This window comes from Manacus vitellinus, unplaced genomic scaffold (genome assembly GCF_001715985.3).
Source record: "Manacus vitellinus isolate BGI_N305 unplaced genomic scaffold, ASM171598v3 scaffold_40_pilon, whole genome shotgun sequence".
Classification (NCBI taxonomy): domain Eukaryota; kingdom Metazoa; phylum Chordata; class Aves; order Passeriformes; family Pipridae; genus Manacus; species Manacus vitellinus.
Window position 1 is genome coordinate 4342632 of NW_021940541.1, and position 15080 is coordinate 4357711.

At 39.7% G+C, this 15080-nt stretch overlaps 1 protein-coding gene across 3 annotated transcripts; it reads right to left on the reverse strand.

Annotated features, from left to right (window-relative positions):
• Positions 1-291: 291 nt before the first annotated feature.
• Positions 292-14327, reverse strand: ACADSB (acyl-CoA dehydrogenase short/branched chain). 3 transcript variants are annotated; one of them, XM_018078478.1, is made up of 11 exons: positions 14254-14327; positions 11703-11862; positions 11362-11462; positions 10494-10700; positions 9880-10050; positions 8819-8944; positions 8358-8450; positions 6197-6286; positions 4653-4790; positions 3736-3835; positions 292-3042 (listed from the first exon to the last, which is right to left on the reverse strand). In XM_018078478.1, the coding sequence occupies exons 2-11, from the start codon at positions 11716-11718 to the stop codon at positions 2972-2974; spliced, it is 1113 nt and encodes a 370-aa protein (XP_017933967.1). In that variant the 5' UTR covers positions 11719-11862; positions 14254-14327; the 3' UTR covers positions 292-2971. The 3 variants fall into 3 exon arrangements, with proteins under 3 accessions (XP_017933967.1, XP_017933966.1, XP_017933969.1); XM_018078477.1 differs by lacking the exon at positions 14254-14327 and having other exon boundaries at positions 11703-11886; XM_018078480.1 differs by lacking the exons at positions 4653-4790; positions 14254-14327.
• Between the last annotated feature and the right edge of the window lie 753 nt (positions 14328-15080).

Sequence of the window (15080 nt, forward strand, 5' to 3'; positions counted from 1 at the left end):
GGGCTGAGGAAAAACATTTCTTCAGCTTTTGTGTATCCAATACAAGCCCAGGGAAGTCAGACAGCTGCTTTCAAAGTAGTCTGGGTTTCAGACTTGGTAGGAAGAGCTTGAAATGTGTCTCTCACCAAAAGATTTTCAGGTGGAAATGCAATAACATGTTAATTAGAAAAGTCTTTACACAGCAAAAGGCTCCCAATGAACAATTACTCTGTGTTTCACATTAGCCTTTTCTACAGAATCTTTACGTGGGGAAAAGAAAATATGGAAGAAAGAACAACAGCATAGAAAACATGATATAAAATGTTGTATTTGAGTATCTCCCAAGTAGTGATTAAACCCTTCTGCAGAAATCTGCCTCAGACCTTGATTACCAAGCAGAACAGAACTAGAAAAACCTGACAGATGATACAGTCACTCTCCCCTGGTGAAAAACCTGCAAGATCTGGTAAAAATTTTAAATGACAGATTATTAGAGAACCATGACCCAATACACAAGATTAGTATTGTATCAAGTAAAAAATAAAATTCAGGCACTTCTTAATACATCCTCAATACAGGTCTTTTCTTCTAACCAGGGAAGCTCATATGTGACGTTTCATACTGAAGATGCTGTTCCAGGACAACAGACTGGATCAGCTGGGCTGACTGAGGACATAAAAAGGGAAAATTCACTAACATAAATACATATTGAGGACATAAAGCAGCTTTGAGCCCTGTCATTAGCACAGAAAGCCTCACAGCATTCCCAATGCCAGCTCTGCAGCTTGTGCCCACAGTGCTGAATGTAGAAATGCAGTTTATGACCATCCATAAAAGCCTGCCCCGAACCAAACAGGGGCTGGGGAGCACAGGCAGCTCTTAGCAGCCCCTGGACAAAGCACAGCACTTCTCATTGCTAAACCAACATCTGTGTTTAGAGTTAAGGGGATGAAATAATGCCAGGTTGGACAGGGCTTGGAGCAACCTGGTCTAGTGGAAGGTGCCCCTGCCCATGGCAGGGGTTGGGACTGGATGGGATTTAAGGTCCCTTCCAGCCAAAACCACTCTGTGGTTCTCTAACTCTTCCCAGAATCAGTGACCAGAACAGTCAATGCTCTCCACATGTCCTTTTACAACAATGATGAAAGAAACTCAGAGGTTAAAATAGATTTGTGCACGTATTCCTCCACAGAATTTTGTAGATAAATATCAAATACAAGACATACATTTCTTTCAAAACTGTGTACAAAATACATCATACATGACCGAGAGATGTGAAATATTTACAGCTGTAACATTAGTCAAAAGGCTTGACCTTGCTTTTCTGAAATGAACTGTTGAGTAGCTGATGAGGATGTTCAGGTTGTCTCCTGGGCTATGAAAGAAAGCCTGCAAACCACCTGAAATGCATCAATCATTATGATAATAACAAATAAAATAATAATAACAGTAGTAATAATAACGATGCTAGAAGAAAACTTCAGAAACCATCTAGTCTACCCTCCTACTCCTGTATTTTTGAAAATCTCAAAGCTGTTGATCAAACTGCTTTGAGAGGGGCTTTTTTATTGGCATAAGGACAATGACCACAGTAATTCCTTACCTATCGACAGGCAGAGTGTGCATATGAGGGGATTAATTCACTAAAGTAGTTGGTTCCCTTTGAAGCTGACAGAAAGTCAGAAAACTTTTTAATGGTGCTTTTCATCCTTGCTGGTTTCTTTGTGTAAGGCACTGCAATCTGCCTGTTTTACAAATCCTACTTGTTAAGTGTCATTTGCCCCAGTTTTGCCAGAAAAATCCTTTGGGAGTCTCAGCCTGTAACATTCTAAGCTCCACTCAAAGTGAATCATCAGTGAGCAGCAGCTTTAAAAATGAGATTCTTCTAAGTCAGCCAAAACCAGAAAACCAACCCTTCCCTCCCCAAAACACTTGAAACAGATTGCCAATTACAGCAATTAGGATGATTTTTCATATATTAAGCTTCCTGTCTCTTGATTATTAGTTAATTAGCTCTCCAGCACTGAAGAGGTTTCTGCAGTAAATAAAATGTCTAATTTTAAAGTAAACAGAGAGGGATAAAAAAACCAAATACTTCCCCTCCCCCTGCCCCTTTATGTCTTTGAAAAAGGGAAAAATTATGCTGGAGAGCCACTAACTTTAGGAGCAAGTTTTCCAAGCTGCAAATTAACAGTGCCTCCCTAACTCCCAGGAAGGATCTGAGGATTAATGCTTGTAAAATGCATTGAACATGCCACTGTGAGGTAGTATCACAGCACTCCTATTACCCAGCTTATATCTCTGTCTTTTTGCAGAACTACTAGAGCTTTTTTAACCCCATTTCAGAAAGATTTCAACTCAACCTTTTATGAAAGGAGAACTATAAATAGCCTCTTAGATTAAAACCCTTAACAGCTGAGAAGGCTGGGAAGGGAGGTGGATATTATCCACCTTTCAGGAGTACAAATTGGGGCTGGAAGGGCTTAATTACAAAGATATCCTTAAGAACACACTAAGGGCTGCTGTAAAAATTACTTCAATTACAGCAGCTCCACAGCTGGGAGAGAGGAAACCACTGCTCCTCTCTCTCCTGTAGAGCCCTTCCTCCCAGGGGGCTTAACAGAACCTCTCCCACCAGTTATGCCAAGGATTTGGCTTCCTTTGTTTTCACTTTGAAATCCCCAAGTGGAGATGCACTGCTCCCATAACCTAAGGTAACTAAATCCAAGGAATTATCTTGGAAGTCTCTCAGGCAGAAAAAAAAATACTTATAACCCACACTTTGGATCTGAACGTGGAACTCAGGATTTCACGTGAATTACTCACTGTCCTGAAATGGGGAATTCATGGTTTTCCCTATGATTTCATCTGTGATGATGTATTCTTATTTATGATGTCATTAATGCTTTTTGTATTTACAAATAAATGGGTAATTCACAATGAGTGTTCAGGGAAATAATTTCCTTTGACAGTCAAGGTAGTCCTTATGGTTTCAGTACTCCTGTGCTAATATTTTTGCAATGGTGCTCAACTGGATATTTGAGGTTCCTTCATATATTGTACCTGAAATCAGAAGAAAATAAATTATCAGACTAAGAAACCACAGTGAATATATGAAGAGACCAAAATATCATTCTAACAGTCCAGTTAGAACATTTTCAATTATAAAGTGAAGCTTTACTGAGCAAGAACTAGCACAGAATCATAATTTTATATATATATAATATTATAAAATATAAATGTTCATGTTTTATTATCTGCAACAAGTAAAGCACTCTTCTGGCTGGCACAACATAATGATAAGACATTTCCTTGAAAAGTAATTCCTAAATAGCCAACAAAAATTAAGCAGTTCCAAATGCTATCACAAAAAAAGCCAAAGGGTAATATTGTTAAAAATGTCAGTATTGGGTCCAAAGACTATTCCAGTAAACAAGGAATCTTGAAAATAGAATTCCACATACATTCAGATCTTAAAGCCAAAGTGGGTATTTTAAATTTTTTTGAACTGGAATTTTCTGAATAGAATGGGACACAATGTTTGTGTCTATTTTATTGGTATGTAATTAAACATTTTAACTGGCCTTACATACACGGGTATTTACACCTGAAGTTTTACATTCTTGTATCTGAGCCTTTGAACCCATATTCATGCAGTCTTAGGGAAAAAAACACCTTGAAAAAAAAAGCCAGTCATTTATCCTCTTTAAAACCACTAGTGCCACAAGAAATACTTGTTAAGAAAGTATCACTCACCGATCTTGCAGTCACGATAATACTTTTCTATTGGGTAATTTTTTGTGAATCCAACACCTCCCATCCATTCAATACATTTACTAGTTGTCAGTGTTGCAACCTATGAAAATAGTTTCAGAGTTACAGGATTCAATTTCCTGACAGTGGCAGTAAATTGTATTCTTTGTAGCTATTTAAAGGCAAAACAAACTAGGGAATAAGGCAGTAACTAGAACAGGCGGGAAGAGGAAGGGTTGATATTTTCATATTCATCTTCAGCAAGCCATTTTAGAATAAAAAAGACATTTTTCCAAATCAAAGCACATCAAGAATTCACTAAATGTTAGAGCAATAGTTCCTATGCTGCACTGTGGAAAAGGCTAACAGTGGTATGCAAGACAGCAGTTGCAAAGAGGCAGAAGTCACCCGGTTTTGAATCATTTTAAGAGTCATAGCTGTGACCAGCAGAGCTGAAATGATCACAAATGAAGTCTCACAGTGTCATTTCTCACGCCACAAAAAGAGAATTCTGAGAAAATTAAATCCCTGTAGATGAAGTGAAAATATTAATTCACCTTCCTCTTTTAATGTCGTTGCTTCGTTTTAAAAAATTTGTTTAGAGGCATGAGGGTGACTTACTTTACATTCTGTACCCGGACTGAGAATCACAGAACTACAGAACAGTTTGGGTTGGAAGGGACCTTAAAGATTACCTAGTTCCAGTCCCCTTCCATGGGCAGGGACACCTTCCACTAGCCCAGGTTGCTCCGAGCCCCGTCTCACCCGACCTTGGACGCTCCCAGGGATGGGGGCGGACAAGACGAAAGTACATCCACAGATTTCACGGCAAAAGATGAATTACAGGGTTACACGTTTGCAGCAGAAGGCACTTCTAAGCAGCAGTGCCATGACCCCAGAGGATGGAGAGGCTGGGTTACCTCAGCAGCGTAGTACTTGGCCATGCTGGCCTCCTTGACGACGGGCCGGCCGGTCTCGGCGAGCCGCGCCGCGTTGTAGGTGAGCAGCCGCGCCGCCTCCAGCTGCGTGGCCACCTGGGCGATCTGGTGCTGCATCCCCTGCAACCGGCACCACACAGCTCACACAGCACCCACAGCCCCGCTGGAGTCCCCACCAACAACCATTCCCTTCACACCCTAAAATAAATCTACCAAATCCAGGTGGATTCCAGTAGCTCCGTGTTCCTTTGCATCTATAGACACTGAAAACCTCCAGGTCATCGATGTGCTTTTAGGAACTGCATTCCTGTTTTCTCCCTCCCTTTCCTTGGATTCAGGAGGCCTGGGGTACTTCTTGCCTGACTGGCTGGACAGCAGCAAAGAACTACCTGCTGCTTACCTATCTGCACCCCTGAGTATCAGGGAGAATTTTAGCCAAACCTTAAGGCCCTCCTCGGCACTGCAGAGACACGGGGAGGCCAGAGCTGGGTTTTTATTCTGCAGCTGTTTATTGAGGACATTCACACAGTAACAAACCTGGTTCCCTGGTGAGCTTAACCCAGGAAGACTTGCAAACTAGCACCTCTTGAATAAAGTGGAGCACTAGGAAGGTGACAACTTCTTGCCATGTCCTAGAGGCACCAGGCAAGGGTTAGGAGCAGTATAAAGGTATAGAGGACACGACTGAGGAACAGATTCAAAGGGAAGGAAAAAGGTGATGGAGCTCACATCTAACTGCAGGTATTACAGAAGAATGGGTTTATTTAAGAAGACCCAAACATTATGATGACTGAAAACGAACATTTAGTAGTCTAAAACACAATGAAATCTTTCATCTTATTAGGACATTAACACGGTTCCCTCAGATTTGCAGAAATATATATGCAGGTCAAAATACCAAAATGATTTGGCAATTATAAATTCCATTTCCCATTCAAAAGACGCAGTTCCAATCATTTCCTAGGTATCTGTGAGTGCTTCCTAAAATTTGCATAAATTATGAGTAGTGCTAATGTTCCTTCTCTTCAGCTGAGATGTAGGTTTCTTTTAACGAGAAAATTACTGTAGTAATTACAATTATGTATCTTCCTTATTAAACTATACATCATTTCTGCAACAAAGAGTCTCTTTCGTTGTAAGATACAGATATTATAATGAAAACTAAATGTCTTCGTATAACACAGGAAATCTAATAGTTCAATCAGTTTTCCTCATCTTTTTATAATTTCTAGTGGCTCCAGAAAAAGGCCTTCCCCTGCACCTCATGAAAGGGTATAAAAACTGGAACATATTCAACAGACTGTGATATTAAAATCAGAAGAGAAGGGAGTTCCGTGTGCACTATTTTCAAATAATTTTCAATATTTTCAAAACTGCCAATAAGTTATCAAGCAAAAGGAGTCATGTCAATAATGTTTTTAAGTTTTAAATTATTTTTATGTTATTTCATATTCCTCATTTTACTGACTACTGTGGTAACCATTTCTTTCTTGGAGAGCACTTCCCATATTTTCATTAACAAGTACCTGGAAATCGAAGACGCTTTTCCCAAACTGGACTCTCTCTTTTGTATATGGAACTGTATGGTCAAAACAGCCCTGTGCCAGTCCTAACATCTGCAAGAAATAATAAAGAATATGGTCAGTAAAAACTGGTTAATTGAATGCACCTATTGGAGATAGCAGTTGATCTTCTGGTCAGGCAGCTTAATATTCAGGAGAAAAGTTCAGTTTTCTTCCTACCTACACAAATCTAAAGTACAATAAAGTTTCTACACAGAATCTCAAGAGCCAGAATTTTACAGTTATTAGAAACACTGAGGTGAGTTGAGATAAAAAAAAAAGTTTGAGGAACAAGCCTATTTCATGCTATTCCATTTCTTGCCATAGGTATTTGTGAAAAACACTGATTTTTGAACAAAACTAAGTGTTCCTGGGAAAATTCGTAATTACATGGGAAAATTACTGTAAACTAAAGATCTATAGATCTACATTACACTATTAAAGGAAAAATAATTTGAATGATTAGTCAAAGCTATTTTCATAATCAGAATAATTTCTCATTTTCTAGAGGCCACTAGACTACCAGAATTAGCAATTTCCTTCAGAAGTTAGAAAATTAGTGGAGTGGAAGGAGAGTTAACATTTCTTCCAGTATTTTCTAACGCTGCAGAACAACTGTAGAAGAATTTAGACCAATTTTGTCTTTCCACAAGGACAAAAGCAGTCAGCTGTCACATCAAGCAGCTCAGTCAAACTACCTTTAATGATGTCCATGGGTATTTTTGGGCAGACCCACATATTAAGCTGATGATTGACTAGGTCATCTATACTTTATTCATTTAAGTTTTTAGAAAAAAAGACATGATAGGAAAATAACCCAAGAAAATGTTGCAGTCTGCTGCTAATCAGCCCCATTACCAGATTTGTTATACATAAACTCATACAGAAGAGCCAAGGACATCAACTTCACCACCTGTAACAATATGTGCAGCTGCCTTGCACTAAAACTACCTGAAACTGTTTTCAAAGAGACAATTACATTTTTTAAGATCTTCATTATCTTTTAAAATTATTACTGCTGCAAAAATAAACTCAATATTACAGGGCTTTAGAGCTGCTGCTCTTGACAAGTACATTTCTCTCAATTTGAAGGTGCCAAGAAAGTAGTACCTAAGATATAACAACTACCTGACCTTAACTTTTAATTAAGGTGTAACTTGGAGTAATTAAGAGTATAATCCAGACCATGTATTTTACTGCCAGAGCCTCTATATTATTTATATCTCTGGGAACAATGGGGCCCACAGCCCTTTTTAAATGCCAAATCAGACAAAGTTTAATCACAGGTAATCTTTAGAAATGATGGAAAAGTGAGTCCAATTATCAGCCACGTGGAAAGTCTAAATTTCATGAGGATGATTACTTCTGGTCTGTCTGCAAACTAGGGCAAAAGATAAAGGAGTTTGGTAGCACAGACATAATGCATAACAAAGTAGAAGCAAAGAAAAGATTGCTTGCTAAAGTAAGTTAAAAATATAAAAACTTATCACAAATTATTTTATTATATTGCTGAACCTGATTTCCACTGGGATCAGCAGCAATCTGAGATCAAAACTGACTTTACAGAGAAATACAACATTTTGAAATTACTTCAAGGTCAGTAAATACTTTCCCCTAAGATGCCACATGGTGCAATTTTCAAACACAACAATGAACTGGAACAGTTCTGCTATAGAAAATCATGTTTATTTTAAAAATAAGTTGTTGGGAAAACATCAGTCAGCATAAGGTCACATTTGCCAATCCCATACAATCACAGCTGGAAGCATTAATATTATACATTTCAGGGTGTTCTATTTTCCAAAGCTAGTTTTCTGTGTAAAATAAATTTTCTTAATGGAAGATACGAATGTTGACATAATTCAGTAGCAATAAGTTAACGACCACAGACAAGCTAATTGCCATTTAATGTTTTCTAAATCCATTGCTTATGTCACCAAAGGAGAATTTTCCCTCTGACAGTTGTTCCCACTTTTACTGGAATTTAGCTACAGGAACAGTGACATCTAGTGGCAGCTGAGCTTTTAATAAAGCCTTTTCTAAATCGTTTATTCTTAATAGCTTTAAATATTTCATAAATTTCAATCCAAACTGGCTGCATTCAGTAATAAAGCAAATGACCCACCTGTGCAGCAATCCCTATCCTGCCAGTATTGAGCATTCCAATGGCATACTTATAGCCTTGTCCAACCTGTCCCAGGATGTTGGTCTCAGGAACCTGAAGAATAAAACCACTCCATTATTCCAGTTCTGTTCTACAACTGCTCGTAGGGTTCACAGATGAATCAGTGCACATGTTTTATTTAATGTTCCTCTGAAGCGAAGGCATAAAACATAAACCAGACATTTGATCCCCAGAATATCTGATTAGAACATTCCCTGATTCCTGTGGTTATAACCTGATGACTGAGAAAAACTGCATCAAGATTTTAGAGACTCGAACCCCCTCGAGAACTGGGAGGGAAAACTTAAAATATGCCAAATCTAAGGCATAAAAACCAGGGAATTTAGTTAACTTTCTTTCCTTATCTGTGGTCAAGTTCCAATCAAACACAAATTATGCTTCAACAGCTGAACTTACAATACCTTCACGTTGTCAAAAGTCACTGGGCAGGTAGAAGATGCTCTGATTCCCAGCTTGTCCTCCTTCTTCCCCACGTGAAGTCCCTCTGTGTCACGATCTACTATGAAGCACGTAATTCCCCTGTATCCCTGGGGGGAATTAAAAAATAATCAAGGGCTGCTTTTTACATTCATATCACCAAACAGTAGTCCAAATATCTCATTCCCATACTGAAATTTTACACTTGCTTAATACTGTATTACTAAAGCACTGGTACCGTTGTCTGGTGGTAATTACGGTTTAACATGATGTTCCATGAAAGAAAACCCCCTCTTCTTTTTTAAGTCAAATCAGGAAATTTTAATTCTAAAAATAAATATCTTCAAGTTATAATTTTAAGATAGAGACAGTGGAAGGAGTTTAAAAAAATAAAAGTTTTGAACAATCTAGCTTTGTGTTTGATAATTACCATATTGGTATAGAAGATTTTGAAGTCTGCAGTTGACTTTTCTCAATTTACTTCCCATATCCAAACTGGGAACAGAACTTGACACAGGCATATTCAGCTAGGTAATGTTTTACTTGAACATACTTTACTATAGGACACTTTTTAGTTTTCCAGTGCACGCAGCTTAAGCTGTATTTTGCCTTTTAGCAACAGCAACTTGTAATTTAAGTCACAGAATGTTCAGAGCTGGAAGGGACCCCCAAGGATCATCAAGTCCAATATCTTAAGTGAGTGACCCATGTGGGATCAAACCAGTAACCTTGGTGTTATCAGTACCATGCTCTAACCAATTGTGCCAATTTAGTTCCCCTCAGAAGGGCTGGAAAGACTTAGACTGTGTGTCCTTCTGTCACTCAGAACATCACCAATGCAGGCTGTGCTCTTCACCTCAGCAGTTATGATTCTGGCATTTTTATTTTCCCTGGCTGAAGGAACTTATTAAATTGCTCAGCAAGCCCTCGATTTTTGTTGGGAAATATTTTTAAAGGTTTGCTGCCAGCTAGGAAAAGGTGCACAGATTATTAATACGAAATCCATAGTTTCATATACTTCAGCTGTCACTGAGATGCAACTCACTGAGGATGGATCTGCATTTGCCATCACAAAGAAAACTCCTGCATCTTCTGCTAAGCTAATCCACATCTTGGAGCCATTGATAACATAGTAGTCTCCTTTCTTCTCAGCCCGAGTCTTCAGAGAAAAGGCATCACTGCCAGACCCAGCCTCTGAAAGACAGAAACTGCCTATCTGTCAAGAGAAGGAAAAAAAAAGAATTGCAGTTTTTACAGGTAACAAATTCTGCAATGGAAATGCTTATAAACAAGCACAAGTCTCCTAAATTCAAACATTTTAACCTATTGCATGAAAGTAACTGAGTTTCAGATATGGAGATTAAGAATAGAAACACTATGTAATTACACATTTCTCAAAGTCGACTGCTTTACAGTTCTTTTCCACAGTAAATTAAACTTTAATGAAACTAATAAGTGCTCTTCCACTTTTACCTCTCAGCTACTGATGACAGGATGTATCTATATCACCACAGATCTCAGCTCTAACCAGTGTTTCAAAGTTCATACATATTTTCCAGAGCTGCAGTCACACATTAGTCAGTGAAAAAAAAAACCCCACTAACATTACTAAACTATAATATAATTTTAATACTTAAGTAAAGTAAGACTTCGACTCACTGTGTCTTTAGCCACTCTGGGCAGGTAAGTTCTCTTTTGTTCTTCTGTTCCATATGTGGTAAACAATTTATTTGTTAGTGTGTTTTGGAGTTCACATAAAAGAGACACAGCTGGATCAACTTTGGCCAATTCTTCTACTGCCAATATGGTTGAAAAAAATGAAGCTCCAGTTCCTCCATATTCTTCCCCAAGCTCAATACTCATCAGCTGAAATGGAAAAGGTGCAAATACATCAATCTGTTAGTTCCTGTCAACAACTTTTCAGTCCAAGCTGATACTTAAGAGATTAAAATAAAACCCACAGAATGTAAACATTTGCAGATCCTTCCCTAAAACTAGTTTTCCTTCAATACCCTTAACAAACTGACAGTTCTTCACAGAATTGTTTAGGCTGGAAAACAACTTAAGGATCAGCTTTAGGTCTGACAGCAGGAAAGGATAAAACTTAATCCAGGAATGAACACCAGGATATCTGCAACAAAAGTCCTCATGGTTGGTTGCCCAGTAGGGCATAGAGGACTCTTTTCCAGCAACAGTTATCAGTCATGGCATTTCCAGCATTCAATTAAATGCTTATCCAATTAAAAAAAAAAAGCAAGGAAGGGATGACAAGGAACTAAAAGATATATAATAATGTGATGTGGGGGAGGGAGAGGTGCAAAAAATATTATAACATGGAGAGTGATAATGCAGTAAAAAAGAAATTAAAGTTGTCTTGCTGTTGATAAAACTAAAATTTTAATGACTCCTTGCTTCATTTGAATTATATCCTTCGGTCTTTAAATCTAAAAATCTGAAAAGGGCACAGCTAGAGATTCACAAAATCATGCTACTTTCTGGATAAAAGATTCAGTAAAAGTGTGCAGACCCCTTGTTCAAACAATCCCTGTATTATGGAGTCCTCCATTTTCGAGTTCTCATCCATTTTTTGCACGAAAGGTGCCACTCGTTCCTGAGCAAATTTTGTCACTGCAATGAGGAGAAGAAAGAAAATGTGTAAGTATTCCAACAGTCTCTTTTGGGATCAATATAACAGGAATGTGGTACTTCTGACAGGTTATGCACATGTTCCCTGACCCTCCCCAAAAGAAACATGTGTAAAGCACAGTCTCCCACAACATTTAACTAGAAATAAATAATAAGATTTTAAGCTAAAATTTCCCTTCTAGTTAAACATTTCTGAATTGTAACTGCACAGATAAAAGCTACCCATGTTCTTCAGCATTGTCTCCTCTTCAGTGAACGTGTGAAGTGGAGCACAGACAACTCCATCACTGGAAAGATTCGGCTTGAGTTCTGATTTGGAGGATCTAAAGGCACACTGGGAAAATCTCCAAGGAGCCAAGAATGCTGGAATATTTCTTGTCAGCTGTTGGCAACAAGTACAGAACATGCAAACAGTTAGGTTTGTACACACACAGCAATACATAACTTTACTCAGTGCTTTTATTCAGTAAATGATTGGGAAACAGAACTTACATCCAACCCAGACAACAGAGGCATTATAGGTTCCTTCTCTCTTGGGGACCTACAAACTGTTTAGTGTTCAAAGACTTACTCAAGCAGCTCACAGGCTTTAGAAAGGTAAGTTTGGTTTGCAGGCCAATATACTTCCCAAGAACAGAATGATTTCTTAGGATCTGAAAAGAAGCTGGCACAATGGACATGATCTGGCTCAAAAAGTAACGGGCCAACAGCAGCTAAACTGCTGCAAAATGTGCTCCTGAAAAGCAGGATTCAAAAAAGCAGTACACTTTGACTGTGCCTCAAAAGAGGCAAAACAGATTAGTGACTCTGCTCTCACAGCTGCCCAAACCCACCTCGCTCTGTGGCTGATGCCCTCACATCAGATCTTCACTACAGATTTCTGTCACTTTTGCTACGTCAGCCTGAAGTGTGGAGATAGGAATGTCTTACCAAGACAACTGCTGACAGAAACCTCCAGTGGAGACATAGCTGTGCCATAAAATATATGAGCACATGCCTGCCAACATTTTTGGCAGCACTCAGCCTCAACCCCACAGCAGCAGAACGACTGGCTGTGCCCTCACCAGGCGCCTCTGTAGCTCCCAGAGCACAGGGCAACTTCACAGTGCACACTGAGAGCAGCATTCCTCAAAAAACAGCACAAACTTCGGGGTCAGGAAGTAAAAATTCCTTTGATCCTTCTAATAATTCACTCTCTTTCATGTTGGCTTTCAACACTTGTCATCTCCCTGGCTGAAGAAGTGATGTAAAACAGATCGATGAACTCTTTTGGTCTTAGAGACAAGAAGCACAGGTCTACTGTGATAAGGAAACTCTGGTTTTAGCACAGGCAGTTGTGCAGGACATAAGAAAAACCCTAAACGGTAAGAAGTGGTAATACAGAGAACAATATTGCTGTGAACATTCAATGATCATTCACATTCAACAGCCCTGGTACTGACTAGTGAAGCTGATTCATGAATACAAAGTCTGGATGATCAGCAGTAGCTGCAACACTTTCAAATGATGACTGAGTTACTGGAGTCACTGTGGGTCTCCACAAAAATAAAGAAAATGTTGTTTTCATAGAGATTAAATCCAAGGCAACCCTGTCTGGAAGCAGTCAGTCAGGAATGGATTATTTGCAGAACATGCAGCTATGGTGGGATCACTCAACACCCCGGTGTGCAAACATCCACCTGTGTAAGTCTGTTCTTAGCAAGGTCTGAGATGGAAAAACCTAAGTATACACACACATACATCTATTTAACTGCACTTCTCAGCAGTTACAAGGCTACAAACCACACATAATTCCTGTTCCTTCTACTACTTTATTTCCAAGCACAAAGAAAAGAGTGGTTTTCTTTCATGGTGGCACAAATATGATGAATTACTGAGAATATTTCTCCAGTACTGACCAAGAGCTGTCAGGGAAAGTGCACGGTGCCTTCTTAGTAGAGAACTTTTTGAAAAGCTGCTCAGCAGGAAATAAACCAGTACTGGTGAAACAACAACAGGTACCAGAATCACAGAATGTTAAGGGTGGGAAGGACCTTAAAGATCATCCAGTTCCAACTCCCTGCCCTGGGCAGGGACACCTTCCACTAGCCCAGGTTGCTCCAAGCCCCGTCCAACCTGGCCTTGGACACTTCCAGGGATGGGGCAGCCACAGCTTCTCTGGGCAACCTGTGCCAGGGCCTCACCACCCTCACAACACCCTGGGGTTACCTCTGCTGTTGTTTGAAGGTACCTGACATGGGAATGCAGAACTGCCAACCACATCACCCAACACACACCAAGGATGCTGCTCCAGGAAAAGCAGGAAGTACAGATCTTGCACACCACAAAAAATACACAGATTTTTCTCCCATGGGAAGCTGGACAAACTTGATTAACAGCAGTCCAGCAAGGTCAGGCACAAGTGCACGGGGTGACACCAGCAGAGGCGACCTGCCCAAAGCCTGGCTGGCACGTGGGAGCTTTGAAACACCAACAAACAGCTCGGAGTTATTGCAGGTCACAGCCAGCACAGCAGGTTTGGAGGGCGAGCACCCACAGGAATTGTCCCTTCAGCCACTTCTCTTCCCTCTTTCTCATGCTCTCCCTCCTTCCCATCACTTTCCCTTGGAGGCTCTTCCACTGCAGTCATCCCAGGGAGGGCAGGGAAAGGTGTTTGACCATGGCAGGAGAAACAAAGGCTCCAACATTTAACAGACATGGTTTAATAAAGCCTTGTTTGATACTGGACTGAAACGCTGCTAGAGGACAAAAGAAACATTCCCAACAAAGTTACCTTGAAAAGTCTTAGAACCACCAGGATGGATCCAAGGGATGGGACTCATGTTGGCAACACTCACACACAGAGCAGCAACTCACAGGTATTGCAGAGTAATGACAGCACAGTGCAGAAATTATGTTTTAGTTCAACATTTATATTTTAAAAAAACAGAAAGAATCAGGTCACTACTTTACTGTTTACCTTTTTATTTTTAGAAGTCATGCAGTCATATGGTATCACTAACTTTCAGGTAGTTAGTTAAAGTGCCTGTACGTTACTCAAATCCTTGGATATTGCTTCCCTGCCCTTTTCTTCCTCCTCTTTTTCTGTAGGTAATGATTTGTGCTGCTACAGGACTCAGACTGCTTGCCCTACTCAACACATGCATTTGAAAATTGGTTTGTGGGTTGCTGATAACATTGATTTTTCTGTTTATCTCCATCCTTCCCTCCATCTCAGCTCTTTAAAGACCCGTTCTCTTGGTTTCCTTCTGTTTGTTTTACAATCTAAACCAAGATTTTAATGCTGCAGGACCTGGGGGGAGCATTAAGATATAAACAGAAAAAGGCCAAAGCAACATGTTTTCCTAAGCTCACTCTGCTTGCCTTGATGGGTTCAACTCCTGTATCTATCCCAGCTGCTTCCAGCAGAGAAGCTCCATCGTGGGAAGGTTGGTTTTCTTTATTTCGACTTAATTCAAGTGTCACAACACACCCCTGAGCTGCATGAGAAGGCCCCAGGCCAGCTTGTCTTCTCACCCTGCACAGTCAAAGCGTGTGTGTGGCACAAACATGAGTTTTCTGCTTATTTTGATCCCCCTTCCAGTGCCACAGGTGTGTTTA

Bases quoted from the DNA above. Each gene is read 5' to 3' on its own strand.
- ACADSB (XM_018078477.1), bottom strand. From the start codon at position 11,886: ATGTTCTGTACTTGTTGCCAACAGCTGACAAGAAATATTCCAGCATTC. The intron at 8,451-8,818 runs GTATTGTAAGTT...TTTATTCTTCAG, and splicing joins TGACTTTTGACAACGTGAAG to GTTCCTGAGACCAACATCCT. The intron at 4,791-6,196 runs GTACTTGTTAAT...TGCCGGTTGCAG, and splicing joins AAAGCGTCTTCGATTTCCAG to GGGATGCAGCACCAGATCGC.